The following is a 19,459-nucleotide window of genomic DNA, read 5'->3' as shown; positions in this document are numbered from 1 at the left end:
AGGAGAAACAGTTTACCCCTTACCCATTATTTCCATTTTCCAAAATTATCTGCCCCAACGTACCCCGACTTCACCATAGATAAAGTGTGCCTTTATGAATCATGAACCCCTCTACTGACTATCGACTGCATTTTCGTTGAATGGCATGAAAAATACAAAAATCGACAAATGAGTAGGAGGGTGCCACATTTTCACAGAAGGGGTGCTCAACCAGAGTAGGAGGGTGCTGTATCCCCTCAGAATTGACTTGACAGCTAGACCGGGTAGATTTTTCAGCTATCAATCTTTTTCAACACGGTAATCTCCTCGACCCACTTAAACACTCTTTAACGAAACTTTGTTCGCTTCGTGTAAAAGATCGATAATTACGGACAGCTACCCAAACCCGTATGCGATACCCACACCCCATTCTTAACGTTTCCATGAGCACCTACCAGCTGAGAAACGAGACACTCTTCGCCGACACGGCGGATGGACGGCACCAGATCGACAAACGCGGCCGCCTCGCTTAACCAGGACTTGGCGGGCAGCTGTGAACGGAACTGGTGGCCAAGCGTCAGCAGCTGATGTGCCAAGTAGAACGAGTTGTTGTGCTGTACGGCGGCGAGAAGAGGAATGTCGGAGACGGCACGCCGATGAAACGTGGGCGTCACCAGTGGGTACAGCTCGAAGACGTTACGTACACTGAAGAACAGCTGGATAGCACTGGAACAACAACAACAACAACAACAACAACAACAACAACAACAACAACAACAACAACAACAACAACAACAACAACAACAACAACAACAACAACAACAACAACAACAACAACAATCACAAACATGATGACAACAACGATGACGACAATGACCACAACCACAACAGCATTGACAGCAGTAGCAGCAGCAGCAGCAGCAGCACCGCCACAAGCACCATCACCTCCACCACAACCAGCAGCAGCAGCAGCAGCAACGGCAGGACCAGGACCAGGACCAGGACCAGCAGCAGCAGCAGCAGCAGCAACGGCAGCAGCAGCAGCAGCAGCAACGGCAGCACCAGCAGCAGCAGCAACGGCAGGACCAGCAGCAGCAGCAGCAGCAGCAGCAACGGCAGGACCAGCAGCAGCAGCAGCAGCAGCAGCAGCAGCAACGGCAGGACCAGCAGCAGCAGAACAAGGTGAATGCTCGGTTGTACTAAACAAACCTGGCTTGCGGACTGAAAATGGCGGTAGCCTTGGCAAGATCAAGCAGGCACTGAAGGTGCATGAGACATCACGAACACACGACACAGAGCACACTGCATGGCATGCATCATGGCATGCGTATACATGTGTACACACTGCATGGCATGCATCATGGCATGCATATACATATGTACATGTACACACCTCTCCACCGATGAGCGTGTGGCCTCCTGCAAAGTGTCCCTAGCCAGCTGCACAAGGTCTTGAACGAAGGTGCTGACCCGACAGCGGGGCATGTATAGCACACCCTCGGCCAGTGATAGCTCCGCTTCACTCTGCAGTGGGAGAGACAGAAAGCACACACGCACGCACGCACGCACGCACACAGTGACACACATGCCGACTGAAGCCAAATAAACGGCATGCCGCAAAACGGCGTACCTAGCATCCAGCATATTCACAAGTAACCCAGTGAAACAGAGCAAGCCTAGTCTCACAGTTCAGTGACAAACAACAACTTGTCGGGAGGAAACACCAGTCGTCAACTTACCCGCTTTTCATCAAACGATAGGCTGTCCGCAGAAGGTGAGCATGTACTGTCCGATGGTGTCTTCAACCCTGCAGAGAGAGAACAAACCAGTTGGCACACTGCAAAGTCAGCACTCAATATGCGACACCAACTGACACTTTCCTGAAGCGGCTAGCGACATAGCTACAACTTTTAAAATGGCCGGACCGATAAAACAATGGAGCTGCATCAGCTGATCAAGTTTTAGCAGCAGTCAAATTGCAGCACTGCCCAGCAAAATTGGTAAGTTACAGTAGCAAGTGGAATCTGCTACAATCCCCACCTTTACAACATAAAAGTGGATAGGGCCGAGGGAGAGAGGGAGAGAGAGAGAGCGAGAGAGCGAGAGAGCGAGAGAGAGAGAGAGCGAGAGAGAGAGAGAGAGAGAGAGAGAGAGAGAGAGAGAGAGAGAGAGAGAGAGAGAGAGAGAGAGAGAGAGAGAGAGAGAGAGAGAGAGAGAGAGAGAGAGAGAGAGAGAGAGAGAGAGAGAGAGAGAGAGAGAGAGAGAGAGAGAGAGAGAGAGAGAGAGAGAGAGAGAGAGAGAGAGAGAGAGAGAGAGAGAGAGAGAGAGAGAGAGAGAGAGAGAGAGGGGGGGGAGAGAGAGAGAGAGAGAGAGAGAGAGAGAGAGAGAGAGAGAGAGAGAGAGAGAGAGAGAGAGAGAGAGAGAGAGAGAGAGAGAGAGAGAGAGAGAGACACACACACACACACACACACACACACACACACAGAGGGAGAAAGAGAGACAGAGACAGAGACACAGAGACAGACAGAGAGAAGATTTAACATTCGCACGTGAGCATGGCACTCGTGCTCCGATGCACGTGACCGTGCCTGAAGTACATGTACCTGTGCTGGAGTGAGGAGCAATGAGTACGGTGTTATGCAGGTCGCTGACCATCAGAGAGCGAGCGCGCACCAACAAATCTTCACACTGTGCACAGTGAACACACGAAAACAAGCATGGATACAGACACACACAAAACACACACACGCGCACACGCACACGCGCACACGCACACACGCACAACACACACGGATGCACACACACATACACAACACGGATGCACACACACATATGCACACACACATACACAAACAAACACACACACGCACACACGAACAAGCACGCACACACACACACACACACACACACACACGCGCACACACTGAATCACAGCGAATCGCAGTACTGCAGTGTGTGTAGCTACATGCTATTGCTCTCTATCCAGTGTTGCAGGGGCAGAGTTTCGCATGACATCACATCACATGCTTCAATACGCTACACGAGCAAACAGTGCAAAGTTACCAACGGAGAGTAGTACCCAGGGGTGTTACAGGGCAGTGATGAATGGTACGAACGGGGGTCCGGGTTACCCGTCGTGGAAAAAATTGGATTTTTTGGCGTTTTAGCACTCTTTTATTGCTTTTTGGATGAAACGAGCGGACCCTCCTGGGGATGAAAAGTGTTATTCTTGAAAGAAGCAAGACAAAGGAGAGAACAAGCAGGATTCGAACCCACAGCAGTATGAATCTCAAGCAACCCCTTATACCACCCAGCCACTGTGCTGCACGGCCATGGTCGCACTGGTTGTACCGTGTGTGACACCCTGTGTACCCAAACAAACACGGTCAAGAACTGTGAGAGAAGCGTCCCGATCCCAGCCCTCTCCTACCTACCTTCTTGCTAGCAAAGTGAATGTTGACATTGCTGGTGTACTTGCTGAGGGTGGACGCCTGGGCATCAGGGACAAAACCTATTGCAAAACAGAGATCGGCATGAACAGACACACACACACACACACACACACACACACACACACACACACACACACACACACACACACACACACACACACACACAACACACCAAGTACCATGTATACGCCCGTCGCAAGAGAAGCACACAAATCTGCAAATGCACTGGATGTGCACCCACAGATTTTCTCTGATAGCAACGATAGCAGACAAGATCTGAATGAGACAGACCAGGACTAGTACCAGATAACTGGCCGAACCCACACCCGAACCCACACACATACCCCCCCCCCCCCCCCCCAACACACACACACACCTACACAAATAAGCACAAGCTTCCCCCCCCCCCCCCCCCCTCCACATACACACACGCGCACACACCAACACCCAAACGAGCACGAGCCCCCCCCCCCCCCCCATACACACACGCGCACACACCAACACCCAAACGAGCACGAGCCCCCCCAACACACACACGCACGCACGCATGCATACCTTTGTCGAACATGCTCCTCTCAAAGTCCTGGGTGGCCGTGATCACATTCGAAAACAACTGCAACTGATACAAGTGAAGAATAAACAAATCGACAACAACAGCAGCAGCAGCAGCAGCAGCAGCAGCAGCAGCAGCAGCAGCAGCAGCAGCAGCAGCAGCAGCAGCAGCAGCAGCAAGAAGAAGATGGTGAATAACAACAGACCCATGCACTTTAAAGAAGAAACACAGAAATCGTTGGCTAAAGAATCCAAACAGTCAAACAAGGAATAGAAAAAAAGGAATGGTGGAATTACTCTAAGCAGGGGAGAGAGAGAGAGAGAGAGAGAGAGAGAGAGAGAGAGAGAGAGAGAGAGAGAGAGAGAGAGAGAGAGAGATTGTTGTGTAACGCACGCACAACAATTATTCACCACTACTACTCCGCACATGCACACAGCACTCACAACGGCGGACTCTGACAGTAGTGTAAATAAAAGGACTGATACTTGGAAATGAATTAGTTAGGTAAGGATATAGAAAAACAACAACTCAATCTTGGGAGAGCTAATCAACAAGGAGAAATAAAACCGGAACTCCACGGAACCGGCGGGGGCGGGGCAAGACGACGTGGACAAGCCCGGCTGACGTGTGCGAGTACGCACGCGGCGCGGTCAATGGGGCTTCGGCCAGCAAGCGTGGGGACGCTAACCTTTGCAGCAAGCGCAGCATGCAAATAAGGCAGACGGCAAAAGCAATGCGCATGCTCGCAATAATGACGCGTAGCTGATAGGGCATGACGTCAACACAACTCGTGAAAATGCCTACGCAAAAATGTGTTCGAAAAGTAACTGTGAGCTACGATGCAGGAAACAACCTCTGCGATCTGGCAGAAGATGAAACAATTTGAAACTAGACAAATTGACAGTCAGTGAGTCAGAGAAGAAAGGAAACATGAAAATAGCAAGAGAAGAAAGGAACAGAGCAGGCGCGGAGAATGCAGAGTATGTATAACAGAACAGAACGGTAAGCAAAGTCTCAAAACGAAGAACACGACGTACAAATTCAAAATCTATAACTTGAAGCAATAAATAAATGTGCAGTATGGTATCAAATACTTGTGGAGAGAGAGGCGAACTATTCTACTTCACCTCTCCCCCTGATACCATAGTCATAGTCATACTCACTCACGGTAACGTGCTGGCGCCTGGAGCTGGCGACGAGGTCGTAGCGCATATCCGCCAGTTGGAGCAACATCAATGGTGACACCAATACCATTGTCATCTTCCTCGTCACTATTCAGGCTAGCCTCTGTGGCAGCTACATCAGCAGCATCGGGAAGATCCTTCTTCAACAAGGCAATGTTGATAACCTTCTCAGACACTCGGCGGTTGTCCGAACCTGGCTTTTCAATCACCACAGTCATTGGACTTACGATTGCTTTCACTTTCCAGCCACGCTCATAGGGTGCAAGGCGCTTCTGATGGCGATCTGGGCGCTGCAACATCACGTGATCACCAACAGCATAGGGACAGTGTGACTCTTCTTCGACGAAGTCGCTCGCCAAGAGCTCAGCATCGATCAGATCACGAATCCGAGCAGACCGCTTTGCATGTTTCGTGGCCCAGTCACTGAGGCTACACGCTTCGGCGGTGTCGGCAATAATGAAGTGAGGGGGTTTCCAGCCCACTATGGCTTCCATCGGCGACAGGCGAGTGGCACTGTGAGGTCGATTGCGATAGAAAAACAGGAGCATATCCAATTCACCCCTCCAGTCCGAAGAGCCATCGAGGACTTTCCGGATGAGGCCGAGCAGAGTACGATTGGCACGCTCAGCAGAGCCCTGCGATTGAGGGTGACGAACAGCACCGGTACGCACGCGGACACCCATGAGACTGAACAACGACTCCACAATGGCATTACGAAATTCCGTGCCGTTATCCATGCGGACAATGTCGGGGGCACCCCAGAGCTTGCATACACCAGCGAAAGCAGCGGCAACAGACACGGCATCATGACGACGCAGAGGGATGACTTCAACCCACTTCGTAAATGAGTCGACACAAACCAAGACACAATGATGAGTCGCACTCTTGTCGAGACCAAGTTCAAGAGTGTCGATAGTGACCTCGCCCCACGGACGACCGGGGATATCGGGTCGAGAGGCAGCAGCAGCAGGTCCCCGCAGAGGACTGGCAGCACGGCAATCAGCGCAATTGGCAACAAACTCCTCGCATGCACTACCCATGCCAGGGAAGAAGCAGCGACAGCGCAGCAAGCTATACATCATGGACCACGAACCATGGCCAGAATTGACATGAGCGGCAGACAGCACAGAAGAGATAACCGAGACTGGAATGACAGGCACCAGCACAAGGCCGTCAACAGGCAACTTCACACTGCGAAACAGAACACCATCACAGACCACTAACTGGGGTCTCACCTTGCTGTACTCATGAGCAACAGGCAAATCCTGCTCGAGTTGAGTGATCACAGTCTGAATCAGTTGGTCAGTACTCTGAGCAGAAGTAATGTCAGTCAACAGCACAGGACCAACAATGGTGGCAACCGGAGTTGTCACGGCAGCACTAACACTGGCAGGTGCAGCAGCAGTAGCGGTCAACTTCTTACTCAGCTGGATCCACGTAGCAGGGACTCGAGTCAGGACGTCAGCAGGGTTGGCGGCAGATGCTACCCACTCGATGGTGACACGGAGCTGTGCGCTGACAATCAGGTCAGCAATGATCTGCAGGCGGCGTTGAACCAGGACATCATACAGGCCGCTTGTCTTCACACGGCGCACATTGTTGACGACATCACGGAGCCAGGCAGCTGATGTTTTCGAGTCGGTGACCAGACGGACAGAAGAGAATTTCCAGGCCACGGCGAGAGAAAGGCCCTTGATTGCAGCCTCCAGCTCAACGACATTGATATGTCGCTTGTCGTCTTTCGGACGTAGCCACGAGCGATCTTCCATCACTTGGCCATCAACGGACACGACTACACCCAGGCCAACATCAGATGCATCGACATACACAGCACAGTCAGAACCACCGTCAGGGCTCGTCCACCACCGACCACGTGCAGGGTCACCATGCTGTTGCAGCTTGGTTTCAACCTCCGTGCAGAGCCGCAAGACATTATCGGGGACCGGGTCGTCCCAGGCGGTGCTCACACCAATCAGGCGCTTGATGAAGCTGCAAGCGGGACGGAGCCAGTTACAGATAGGAACATGGCCCGTCAAACGACCACACCAGCTAAATAACGAGCGCTTGGTAGCAGGCCGAGGCAGCTGTAGATCGACACCAGCGCGGCGCGACCAGTTAACGATGCCATCGTCGTCCTGAGCGAGCTGCAGACCAAGAACACGAGCAGTGATGAGTGGCTCGGCAGGTTTCGCCGGGAGACCAAATTCGGCTAAACGAGTAGCGAGTGCATCACGGCATGCAATGGGCGTGCGGATATCGTCGATGTAACTATCGACGCCTGCAAAGTCGCGCGTGACCCATTGGACAATCATCGTCAGCAGCTTCGGGGCGACATTGAGGCCAAAGCCCATCCGAGTCATAGTGTAGACACGGCCGTTCCACATCACTGTCTGGAACTTCAGCAAGTCCGGAGCGACACGAACTTGTAGATACGCCTTGCGGATATCAAGCAAACAGTACTCTTCAGGGCGGCCATCACTTCGCCAGCGTCGGAGGGCCTCCTCACACACAGGAGCATCGCGACCAGGCTGCGAAGTAAGACGGCGGTTCAGGAGACGATAGTCCAGACACGGTCTGACCGGTGTGGTGCCCTTGTGCTCCTGTACTTGAGCCAGCAAGGGTAGAACAGCCACAGGGTCACCATGAAGTTCCCGATCATGGGGAACGAGGAAATCACTATCCAGCCACTTCTGAACCTCGGCCTGGAAAAGACCCTCTTGGTCTGGTGTCAGCTTGGAGCGAGAATACTCGCCGATGCCATGGCCGACAGGCTCGCTGGGTGCAACATCATCTTTCCAGGTCCATTCACCTCCCAGTACTGCTTGTCCGCACGCCATCTGGCCTCACCATCATCCTTATGCAACACAGTGTCATCACCATCAGAACTTACGGACACATACGGAGAAGGATGCACCATCGGAGGAGTTCCTGGAACAGCTGCAGTCACGGCCTGACCGAAACGGACACCACACAATAAGTTGTCATCGTCGTACTGTAGGCTGAGACCACCAGCTGCAGCAATTAGGTCTGTCCCGATGAGCACGGAGGCATCCACAGCATCCAAACTCTTGACGACAGTGGCTGTAACCTCGATTGGTGAGAGATGGACTGGGCCGTCAGTACGTTTCAGCGTCAGGCGAACAGTCCCAACGACAGGCAATGGTTGGCCATCCAAGGCAACGAGCACATTCGACGTGCGATCGACCGGGCAGTTGGCGGGCAGTATTGAGGTGCAGCTAGCAGAGATCAGTGTATGGGTTGACCCACTGTCAATAACAGCGGTGACACGTTCCCAGTTACACTTGACACCACAACGACGTACGTCCGCATGCATTCTCGGGAGGGTGCCAGGACCAGAGGCACTTGAAATGCACAGGACTGGGGCTTTCTTGTCAGCTTTTGACACCCCGGCAGCAGATTTGCCAGCGGAAGCCGCCATCCAAGCTTTGCGCTCCGGGCACGTAGACTTGACATGGCCAGGCTTGTCGCAGAAGAAGCATGTTCGTTCTCCACCGCCATACCGATCATGGTGCCTCTTTCGGCGAGGACAGTTCCGCTGAATATGTCCAGGCTCGTGGCACTGGTGGCAAAATACGCTGCGGGACGCACCTCCATTACCTCCAGGTGCAGCACTGGCGACCACCATCGGACTGCGTGTACAATCAGCATGCGTAGCTTGTAGAGCACGTACCTGCTCCACGCACTCAGACACTTTCAATTTTTTCCCAGCAGTGGCCATGCGCAGGGGCTGGATAAATTCTACGGGTAACCCACTGATGAACTGTTCTATCACGACAGTATCCTCATCATCAGTCGCGCTGTGACCAGACAGGCCCAGCAACCGCTGCAGATCGGCGACGTACGCGTCCACCGACTCATCGGGTTTCAGCTTACGCTGTACAAACAGGCCGTATGCCTGCGACTTCGTCACGGCGAACGCAGATGACAACTTGCCGAACACAACATCCGGATCTGCCTTGTCGGTGTCCGACAATCGATCATACACAAGAAACGCGTCGCCGTCCAGAAAGAGCGGAAGGTGTTTCATCTTGTCGTCGTCCGACGTCCATTTTGATATTTTGGCCAACACACCAAATTTCGAGCGAAATGCATTGAAATCGTCCCCCTTGCCCTTGAAGGGACGAAGGAAATTGTCCAGCTTGAGACCCATACTGAACAGAACACACTACGAATAACGATACTAAACGCTAGTAGAACAGCTTGCGGGAAACAAGCACGGGCACCGACCACTGCCACAAACGCACCAACACAGGTGAACACTACAACACGAACGACCCAACGATCCTCAAATCCAAGGCGGGTTTCGGCACCACTCTGTTGTGTAACGCATGCACAACAATTATTCACCACTTCTACTCCGCACATGCACACAGCACTCACAACGGCGGACTCTGACAGTAGTGTAAATAAAAGGACTGATACTTGGAAATGAATTAGTTAGGTAAGGATATAGAAAAACAACAACTCAATCTTGGGAGAGCTAATCAACAAGGAGAAATAAAACCGGAACTCCACGGAACCGGCGGGGGCGGGGCAAGACGACGTGGACAAGCCCGGCTGACGTGTGCGAGTACGCACGCGGCGCGGTCAATGGGGCTTCGGCCAGCAAGCGTGGGGACGCTAACCTTTGCAGCAAGCGCAGCATGCAAATAAGGCAGAAGGCAAAAGCAATGCGCATGCTCGCAATAATGACGCGTAGCTGATAGGGCATGACGTCAACACAACTCGTGAAAATGCCTACGCAAAAATGTGTTCGAAAAGTAACCGTGAGCTACGATGCAGGAAACAACCTCTGCGATCTGGCAGAAGATGAAACAATTTGAAACTAGACAAATTGACAGTCAGTGAGTCAGAGAAGAAAGGAAACATGATAATAGCAAAAGAAAGGAACAGAGCGGGCGCGGAGAATGCAGAGTATGGATAACAGAACAGAACGGTAAGCAAAGTCTCAAAACGAAGAACACGACGTACAAATTCAAAATCTATAACTTGAAGCAATAAATAAACGTGCAGTATGGTATCAAATACTTGTGGAGAGAGAGGCGAACTATTCTACTTCAAGATAGAGAGACAGAGAGAGAGAGAGACAGAGAGAGAGAGAGAGAGAGAGAGAGAGAGAGAGAGAGAGAGAGAGAGAGAGAGAGAGAGAGAGAGAGAGAGAGAGAGAGAGAGAGAGAGAGAGAGAGAGAGAGAGAGAAAGAGAGAGAGAGAGAGATAGAGAGAGTGAGAGTGAGAGAGAGAGAAGGAGAGTAGAAAGAGTGAGAGACACAGACAGACAGTTCGGCAAAAGTTTGATATCCATACGATGACACACCAGCACAGGTCCAGTCAAGGAATTCGGGCAATCCAACGGAAGATAGGCGGACCACACAGTAAGAGCAAAACTAGACTGATCGATACTGATCTCTTGTAACGTTCAGACGACTGTATTCTTCAGAGTGATACTCATCATTCCCTAAAATACATCAGTATCAATCAGCTTACTCTTGCTCCTGTTGTGCGGTCCAGCTATCTTCCGTTGCATGGACAGACAGACAGACAGACAGACAGACAGACAGACAGACAGACAGACAGACAGACAGACATCCAAGCCAGCCAGAAAGATAGCTTACCTGTTCAGCGTTGCTCGGAACGGCCGGTGCGAGACATTTATTGATGATGGCTTCACAAACCTTCTGCCAGATTGCAGGGCCTGCATGCACACATTACACAGGGCATGCACACAAATACAGTCAACTCCACTTCCTGCATCTATGGGTCACATGATGTCGGCCATGTTGGTTCCACTGTCCACATGCCATGATCACTTTCTGCACAAATTTTGTCACATGACAAACTGATGTGAACACCACTCCATAGTGACATGGGTGGTGGCGTTCCTACGGATGCAGGAAACTCAGTCTGGCTAAGTCTCACGTGAACAGTGAAACCAGGGCCGAAGCTGGTCACCCTTTTAGAAGGGGGGGGGGACGACACGGCAGTATATGTGTAGGATGGCTGGTGCATGTCATTCATGGTCATTATGTGCTTGCTGAACCTATAGGTGGAAGTTTTTAGGGAGTGCACGTGCCCCATGCGAGCTACGTGCCTAGTGAATACTAACTTATACACATGTACTGTACTGCTTGACTGAACTCTCCATACTGTTGTGGACATTGAAATCCGGTGGAATGACGGGCCCAGGGCACCCTTACTGCCTTAGCGCGTACATGCACTGTAGTTCACGTAAACACTGTAAAACTGGACCAGCAGTGCTCACGGCTGCAAGGCCAGCACCCCCCACACCCCCCCCCCCCCCCCCGCACCCCCTGGCCGTTTGACTTCTCAACGGACGTCAATGTCCACAACAGTACATGACATTATGCCACGGGACTCACCTAGTTTGTTTTTCATCATCAACGACAGGTCGTCACCTGCCGAGGACAGGAAGCGACTGATGACGTCAAACAGCTCCAGAGTTGATCTGTACACAGCTACTGCTTGCACAAACAGAGACAGTATCCAAAAAACAAACAGAGAACAAGAGCAATGGTCTTGAAACTGTCAGCAGGGTGCAGGTATTCGGTTGTGTCGAAACTTATAAAGATACTCACCACATACCACAGTCCATTGCAACATAATAAGCAAACAGGCTGGTCAAGAAGAATGCATGGAGACAAAGGGAATTCGAATATCAAACCACCTAGAAGCAGAATGGCATGTTTGCTGGCATGGCAAACCCTTCTGTGCAAGAAGATCACCAACAGTACTGACCTGGTCTTTGATGCGCTTCCGTCTCTGCAGAGGCGGCATCGTCAGCAAGAGTGATCATGAAGCTGCGTGATAGCGTCGTGACGGAAACTTTCACCCTGAAGACACACACATGCACACGTGCACGAACGAAATGAGCGAGCCACGGGATGAAAACGAAACGAGGAAAATGCGAATACCGACCATCGATCGTAGCACATGAGAAAAGTGTCAGGTTTTTGCAAGTTGTCGCATTACCGTATTATCTCTACTACAAGCCCAAGTCTCTTGTAGAGGCCCAGTCTCTATTATAAGCGCACTCCTAGAGGGCTTCGAAGATATACAAGCGCAGTCTCCAATATATGCGCAGGGCTTATATTGGAGAACCGTATGGATCATGTCCATGCATGTTTGACGTCACACAGGATCACATAAACACATGCTGTGGTAAAAGTCTGTGATCCCCGAGATCTAAAGTTCAGATTCAGTGTACCAGGAAGCACAAAACTGCAGTCCCGGTACCTGCTGGGAAACGTTGTGCTGCTGATGTAATGGAAAATAATTGGCAGTGTACATGTACCAGGTGGTTTAAAAATTATAAGCCCAGTCTCTAGTATAAGCCCAGTCTCTAATAGAAGCCCAGTCTCTAGTAGAAGCCCAGGGTCGGAACTGGTTGAAAACATATAAGCGCTGGGATAATACGGTATTTATTCGTGGGTTGAAACTTGAAAGCATGCAGTCAAATGGTCACTAGGTCTAAAGATTGTGTCATTATTTGTTAGCTGTTGTTATCCTGAAGATGGGCCTGGCTCGGAAATTGGCACTTTTTATTTTTTTGGGAATAATTTGTAGCCAAGAGATCGTTTTTGGGCAGTGGTGTATAACTGTGTGAAACATGAACTGTGGCTACAGTGGAGTCTGCACACCCCGAGGAAAGTTTTTATACCCGAGGTTGGTGTTCATGAGTTTAAGGTCGCGCTCCCACATGCACTTGAGACCTGCGGATCCGTTGTCTCGTGAAGACCGGGTGACCTGAGTGGAGGGGAGTATACATTACTGAGTGTGTGTACGCTGCTTACCGAGAGCTGATTGTCGGCACGAGGAAATACTTCAGGAGATTCTGACCTGTACACGGAAAAGAGGCAGACGCACATACATACACACACACACAGACGCACATACATACACACACACACACACACACACATACACGCACACACACACACACACACACACAGCACCACCGTAACGTTAGGCCCGGTTCAGACTACTCTTGAAAGCACATACAAGTCACATTTCTGTGAAAGTCGTCGAGGCGATCTCGAGGATTTGGCGCAAAAACAAACATACTAGTAAACGCAGCTTGTTATGGTCAACGCAAACGCAGGAGCATTGTAGAAAACAACTTTTCACGTTTTCTTTGAGTTTTCAGTTTTCGATTTTCCGAGTCTCACGCACCCTGTATCTTTTAACCTTTTTTTCTTCCCGTAATGCTCATTTGGGCCTTGTACTCTTCCCCGGTTCTTCTGCATTCCGTATATTCCTTCTTGCAAATATGACCACGTGTGTAGATGCAAGATTGATTCCTCTTTAGACTTTAGTTTGACTTGTTACTTCGTTGAGTAATGTCACGTGCCTCTCAGTCATCATGGTGTCTCCGTCCTCTTCTTCATCTTCCCCCTCTATCACATCTGGGGAAAAGAGGACCCGGCGGTCCACTGCCGACGAGGATATTCTCCTCTTCCGAGAAGTACTCTCACAGGAGAGCCCATTAAGCCGTGGACCTTGTCGCTCATGTTCTGCAGCTCCGCTTCGAGTCACTGTTTGCTGGGTTCTCCTACCCATGTGTATATTTCTTCACAAAACCAAAAACCGGTTGGCAGGATCAGAATCTTGAAGAGATGAGGCAGATATACGATGAGTTCATTAAAAATGGCAAGGGTCAAGCAGACCGCAGTTTCTTCGGTGGCCTATACTTTGATGAGGTCAAAATAAAGGAAGGTCTCATATGGGACAAACGAACAGACAAGGTAATCGGCTTTGTCGCCGTCACGGCAACGAAGAGCAGGGTGATGACCTTGCCACTCATGTTCTACAATTCCATTTCAAACCACTATTTGCAGGGTTCTCCCACCCATGCGGATATTTCTTCACAAAGTCAGCCACTGCAGACGACATGCGATGCGACCCTGCTGTCCTAAGGTGGTGTCTACAGCAACATGCTCGATCAGCCACAACCTATGAAGGAATGCGTGACATACTTCGCTTGCCATCAAGCAGGACCTTACTAAATTATCGCAACTATACAACACCGAAAACTGGTTGGCAGGATCAGAATCTTGAAGAGATGAGGCAGATATACGATGAGTTCATTAAAAATGGCAAGGGTCAAGCAGACCGCAGTTTCTTCGGTGGCCTATACTTTGATGAGGTCAAAATAAAGGAAAGTCTCATGTGGGACAAACGGACAGACAAGGTTATCGGCTTTGTTGCTCACGGCAACGAAGAGCAAGGTGATGACCTTGCCACTCATGTTCTACAATTTCACTTTAAGTCACTGCTGGCACGGTTTTCCTACCCATGTGAATATATCTTCACAAAGTCAGCCGCCACTGCAGACGACATTGGCGACATGCGTTGGCGTGGTGGTGAAAAACTACACTAGTACGGGTTTACCGTGCTATTGGGTTGCTGCGATGGCGCAGCAACAAACAGGAAATTCATCTCTACGCATGCCAGCAAAGAGAATGCGGGCCGGACTCTCCATGCATATGGCAATTGGTCCCTGTTATTTCTCTCAGACCTCACACGCCTGGTAAAGAAGCTACGCAACAACCTCATGAAGAGTGGTTAGTCGGACACATCAAAATGGCTACAGAAACCCAGGCGGGATGTCGCTCTGTAGCGTCATATCAGAGACGCATATAACCGAGACAAGGTTCGCCCACTTCATTTTACCCCGCTGCGTGAAGAACAAGTCATCTTAACATCGCTATCACTCATGAAGTCGTGCTTGGCGTACGATGTGTTTAGTGAACGTGTGGAAATGGAGCTACAGGATGAGCAGGCAAATGGTACTCTGGGTACACTGGCAGTACCTGAAACGCGCAAGGTCCATCATCAACCTTTTCTGCTCAAAGCTTTGCTCCAAGGGCGAACGTAGGTGAACGCAACGTTTGGAAGAACCAGAGTACCAGCGAAAAATCATTTTCACCGCGCCTCTGCCGTAATCGCATCAATGACTTGGTCAAGGAGTTCATATGAAACGACAACAAGGAGAGGGTGGAAACTGGAGTACCAGCGAGAAGTCATTTTCTCTGGCGTGATCGTGTAAAGGACTTGATCAAGGAGTTCATATGAAACGACAACAAGGAGAGGGTGGAAACTGGAGTACCAGTGAGAAATCATTTTCACCACGCATCTAGCGCTGCCATGACTGGGCGAAGGACTTGATCAAGGAGTTCATACGAAATGACAACACAAGGAGAGGGGTGAGTAAGCACACCACACATTACTGTAGAGCTCTGTAGAACAGACGTGTACACGTGCACATTGAAAGGGAGATAAACTTGAATCAGCCCAGTGATTTCTTCTTTTCTTTTTTTTCGTGAAAGAAGGACATCCTGTACTGACTCGACTGTAAGGAACGCCGAGAGAAGTACGGTAAAACCTGTAACTAAAGACCACCGTGACTAGCGACCGGCCTGGTACTACAGACCACTTCGCCAGGCACGGACGGTCTCACATTCATATAGCTGTGCGGTGCAAACCTCCAACTAAAGACCACCTGCCACTAAAGACCGCTTTCTCCGGTCCCAAGGGTTGGTCGTTAGTCACAGGTTTTACCGTATGTCGGAGAGTCTGGCCGTAGCTCGGCATCCCGCCCAGTAGAACACAATAGAGAGGTTATTAAAGCTGCACGTTATCTTTGACGTGACGCGAAAGTTCCGCTCGCGTTATTTGGCTCGCGCGTCGGAAAACAACGCGAGTGACCTGCAGCTCATGTCCAAATTTGGAATTTTACGCCAAATTTGACGTGAAATTGCGCATCACGTCAGAAATACGGTAAGTTTAACCTCTGTAATGCTGATGCCCGTAACTGCACCCCTGCTACCCTATCCAGTGAGTACTATGGGAAACAGCATGCAGATACCCAGCTAGCGCTTTCTCAAAAACCGCACTCAGCAGTGCATCAGCAATCGTCCGAGGACAACGCAATAAGGCTCCGCGCCAATCGAAATTTTGCATGTACAATACAGTACTAGTCTACTTATTTTGCTAAACTCTGAAACCCGGATTGCTGAAATATTTCATCGCGAATTGGTTCTGGTTTAGACAACGCTAACAATTTCACCTGCTAAAAATAGCCTATCTACAGTGGTAGTACGTATGGATTTGGCACAGTGGACCACCTAACCACCACCCAGCATTCAGGAACTAAATTACTTCATGTACATGTACTGTAACCCCAAAACATTTCTTGGAGTTTACTTTCGTAGAGTTTGCGACTTTGTGTTCCCAACACAACTTGCAGCTTTCTTCAAAAATATCCTCAACCTTGGTTCTGTCCTAGATCGTATATACATGCATTCATTGTTTCGTCTCATCATCATGGAGCAGCTTATGCGAAGGCTAGCCAAGCTTGCTTGGCGATGCCAACGCGGAAAAGCCTATAATAATAATAACTGTAATGTCACGTATAAAGACCAGGCGTATTCCTGTAGAAGCCAATGTCAGGGCTAGGTTTCTATTCAAACCAGGGGTTTTCTATTCAAACCAGGGGTTTTCTATTCAAACCAGGGGTTTTCTATTCAAACCAGGGGTTTTCTATTCAAACCAGGGGTTTTCTATTCAAATCAGGGGTTTTCTATGTACGCCAACACTAAAACATGTGCCAGCGGTACATCTTGAAAGACAGGCGTGTGTTCAAAACAGGCTCCTATACAAGACATCATGGTTGTGACTGAAGGCCGATTCACAATACGACTTTTTGCGACACGACACGCGATTTGCTACAGTTGCACCAAGAAAATGCCTGTCGCGAGCTGTCGCGTACAGTCGCAAGGTGCCTGTCACAGAAGTCGAAGAAAGTTCAACTTTTGTGACGTGCGACATACACAAATGGAGCACAGTTTCTGCTCTGCACTGCACGTGCATAGTACATGCACTGCATAGGAATGTCGCAAACAGGTAAAACATTGTGAAACGTGTGTCGCGATCGCAGCTAGTCGCAGGTTTCGCAAGGCGCGTCGCAAAAAGCTGTATTGTGAATCGACCTTGAGTCTTTCACAGCTTGATTTGCTGTTTTGTCTACTCAACATTGTAGTGAGTAGAAGTGCATGTGCAGCTGTGAGTACAAGCAGAACAAGCAGTACAGTGAGACTATGAACATGTAACTGTTACTCACCTAGTTCCAATACCTCCCTCTCCAACACACCTAGTAACTGGGCAGAACAACACCAACATCAGCAGCACACAAACAACATCGTGATTATGATGACTGGCCCGCCAGGTACGTGTGTGTGTGTGTGTGTGTGTGTGTCTCTCTCTCTCTCTCTCTCTCTCTCTCTCTCTCTCTCTCTCTCTCTCTCTCTCTCTCTCTCTCTCTCTCTCTCTCTCTCTCTCTCTCTCTCTCTCTCTCTCTCTCTCTCTCTCTCTCTCTCTCTCTCTCTCTCTCTCTCTCTCTCTCTCTTACACACGCACACACGCACCCCCCCCCCCCACACACACAGGAAATGGACTGTACCTCAAGGCATTGCAGGAGCGTAGCCATGGTGATATCACGGCCGGTATGCACAGTTAGTCGACTGTTCAGCTCCAGGTTCATCGTAGAAGATGCTGTCGTGCGGTTGGCCGTTTTCGACAGGCTCAACTTGAACGCCTGCTCCCAGGCATTGCGCAGTAGACCGAGCAGATCACAGCGTTGCCGGTCTAGCTCATCCTGCCAACAGCGTGGGAACACACAGCAGCAAAGCCAGGGAGGTAACTTGCAGGACAACTTGCAAACGATGGCCACTGGCAAGAGTGCGCAACTTCCAAGAGCGTGCAATGCCCGATGATGTGCCTACATGTATACGAAGAGCTGGAATACAGAACCTGCTAAATCCGCTATGTCAAGCACTATCCCCTGAGTCCAAGACTATCTGTGCACATCTAAGACTACCCACTGAAGTCAAGTCTATCTGTGTATGTCAAAACACTAGACAGTGCAATCATGAGCGCACAGCATAATAATATCGTGATCACCAACCTTCAGTGAGAGGTAGATCTGCAGCTCACAGCCACCCGACAATGTTACTTGCAAATGTCCACTCTGCAGAGAAACAACAGAACACAGAGCAGGATGGAAGAACATCACCACAGAGAGTGAGAGAGCGAGCGAGCGAGAGAGGGAGAGAGAGGAGAGAGAGAGAGAGAGAGAGAGAGAGAGAGAGAGAGAGAGAGAGAGAGAGAGAGAGAGAGAGAGAGAGAGAGAGAGAGAGAGAGAGAGAGAGAGAGAGAGAGAGAGAGAGAGAGAGAGAGCTGACCCGGTGGATAGACTTTATTGAACAGTATTGGATGGCATCCAACCACTAGCACCAGCAGCAACACCAGCAACACCAGCAGCAGCAACAGTCGCAGCAGCAACAGCAGCACCAGCAGAGCCAGCAACACCAGTACGAACACGAGCAGCATCACCAGCAGCTTCAGCATTACAAGCAGCACTATTAAACCGGAGTCTTACAGCTTGCTTTAAGCGCTTGGCAGCCGATAGGTAATTAGAACACTCGTAGTCCTTCTGCGCCCCTTCAAATTCATCAAATATCTGCAGATGTGTGCACACACAGTATATACAAGCGAATGAAAAACACAGACAGTAAAATCCTAATCTGCCGGCTAGTGTCAGACCAAATTTGCTAGCAATTTTTCGAACAAAATATCGAAAATTCTTGAAAAAAAATTCAAGCAAGAAAACAAAATATTGATGTTTCTCCCCTAATCTGGTTTTTTCAAAGCTATTATTGCGCATATACAACTTGTACGATACACGTGACTCATTTTCGCACATTTTCGCCGACACGTGACTCACTTTTGGCCATTTTTAGAACATGTGATAATACGATGTTCGCCTCACATTGGAGCAAAAAGTCAGCAAAATATCGATGTTGGCCGAGCAAATTTGGTCTGACACTAATGCTGGCGAACACTAATAAGCAGATGAAGGAGGTCTTTCGTACAGCCGACTTCTGATATAATGAACACCATTGTGCAAGAGAATTAGTTCTATATAGCTGAGTTCGTAATAACTAGGAATGCACTTACACTATACAAGCAGCAAGGCGTGACTGGCATCTGGCCCATGACAGTATAAGTGCACTTGGTTTACATGCGGCCCTTCAAGATACGGTTCGTTACAAACGAAAATAGCTCACTACAAATGGTCAATCTTGTATGGGTTCAAACAGGAAACGGTCAATTGTTTCGCTGTATCACGAAATTCGCTATAATTCGCATATTATGTGAGTTCGTTATAAGTGGAGCCGACTGTACGTGTAGGCAAA

The 19,459-nt window shown here is 49.8% G+C and overlaps 1 protein-coding gene across 1 annotated transcript in view; it reads right to left on the bottom strand.

The window, feature by feature from the left end:
* LOC135821043 (centromere/kinetochore protein zw10 homolog) overlaps nucleotides 1–19,459 on the bottom strand; it is a 33,840-nt gene that overhangs the window by 11,366 nt on the left and 3,015 nt on the right. The window contains exons 4-17 of the mRNA XM_065334105.1: nucleotides 18,643–18,723; nucleotides 18,169–18,231; nucleotides 17,665–17,859; nucleotides 17,326–17,362; nucleotides 12,998–13,043; nucleotides 11,943–12,037; nucleotides 11,567–11,665; nucleotides 10,802–10,881; nucleotides 3,987–4,050; nucleotides 3,414–3,490; nucleotides 2,583–2,667; nucleotides 1,719–1,786; nucleotides 1,373–1,503; nucleotides 435–705 (exon numbers count right to left, since the gene is read on the bottom strand). Coding sequence (XP_065190177.1) covers nucleotides 435–705; nucleotides 1,373–1,503; nucleotides 1,719–1,786; nucleotides 2,583–2,667; nucleotides 3,414–3,490; nucleotides 3,987–4,050; nucleotides 10,802–10,881; nucleotides 11,567–11,665; nucleotides 11,943–12,037; nucleotides 12,998–13,043; nucleotides 17,326–17,362; nucleotides 17,665–17,859; nucleotides 18,169–18,231; nucleotides 18,643–18,723 — 1,392 coding nt within the window. The remainder of the gene's footprint in view (nucleotides 1–434; nucleotides 706–1,372; nucleotides 1,504–1,718; nucleotides 1,787–2,582; nucleotides 2,668–3,413; nucleotides 3,491–3,986; nucleotides 4,051–10,801; nucleotides 10,882–11,566; nucleotides 11,666–11,942; nucleotides 12,038–12,997; nucleotides 13,044–17,325; nucleotides 17,363–17,664; nucleotides 17,860–18,168; nucleotides 18,232–18,642; nucleotides 18,724–19,459) is intronic.

Source organism: Sycon ciliatum, chromosome 7, assembly GCF_964019385.1.
Source record: "Sycon ciliatum chromosome 7, ocSycCili1.1, whole genome shotgun sequence".
In the NCBI taxonomy this organism is placed as follows: Eukaryota; Metazoa; Porifera; class Calcarea; order Leucosolenida; family Sycettidae; genus Sycon; species Sycon ciliatum.
This window is presented reverse-complemented; position numbering and strand designations above follow the sequence as displayed.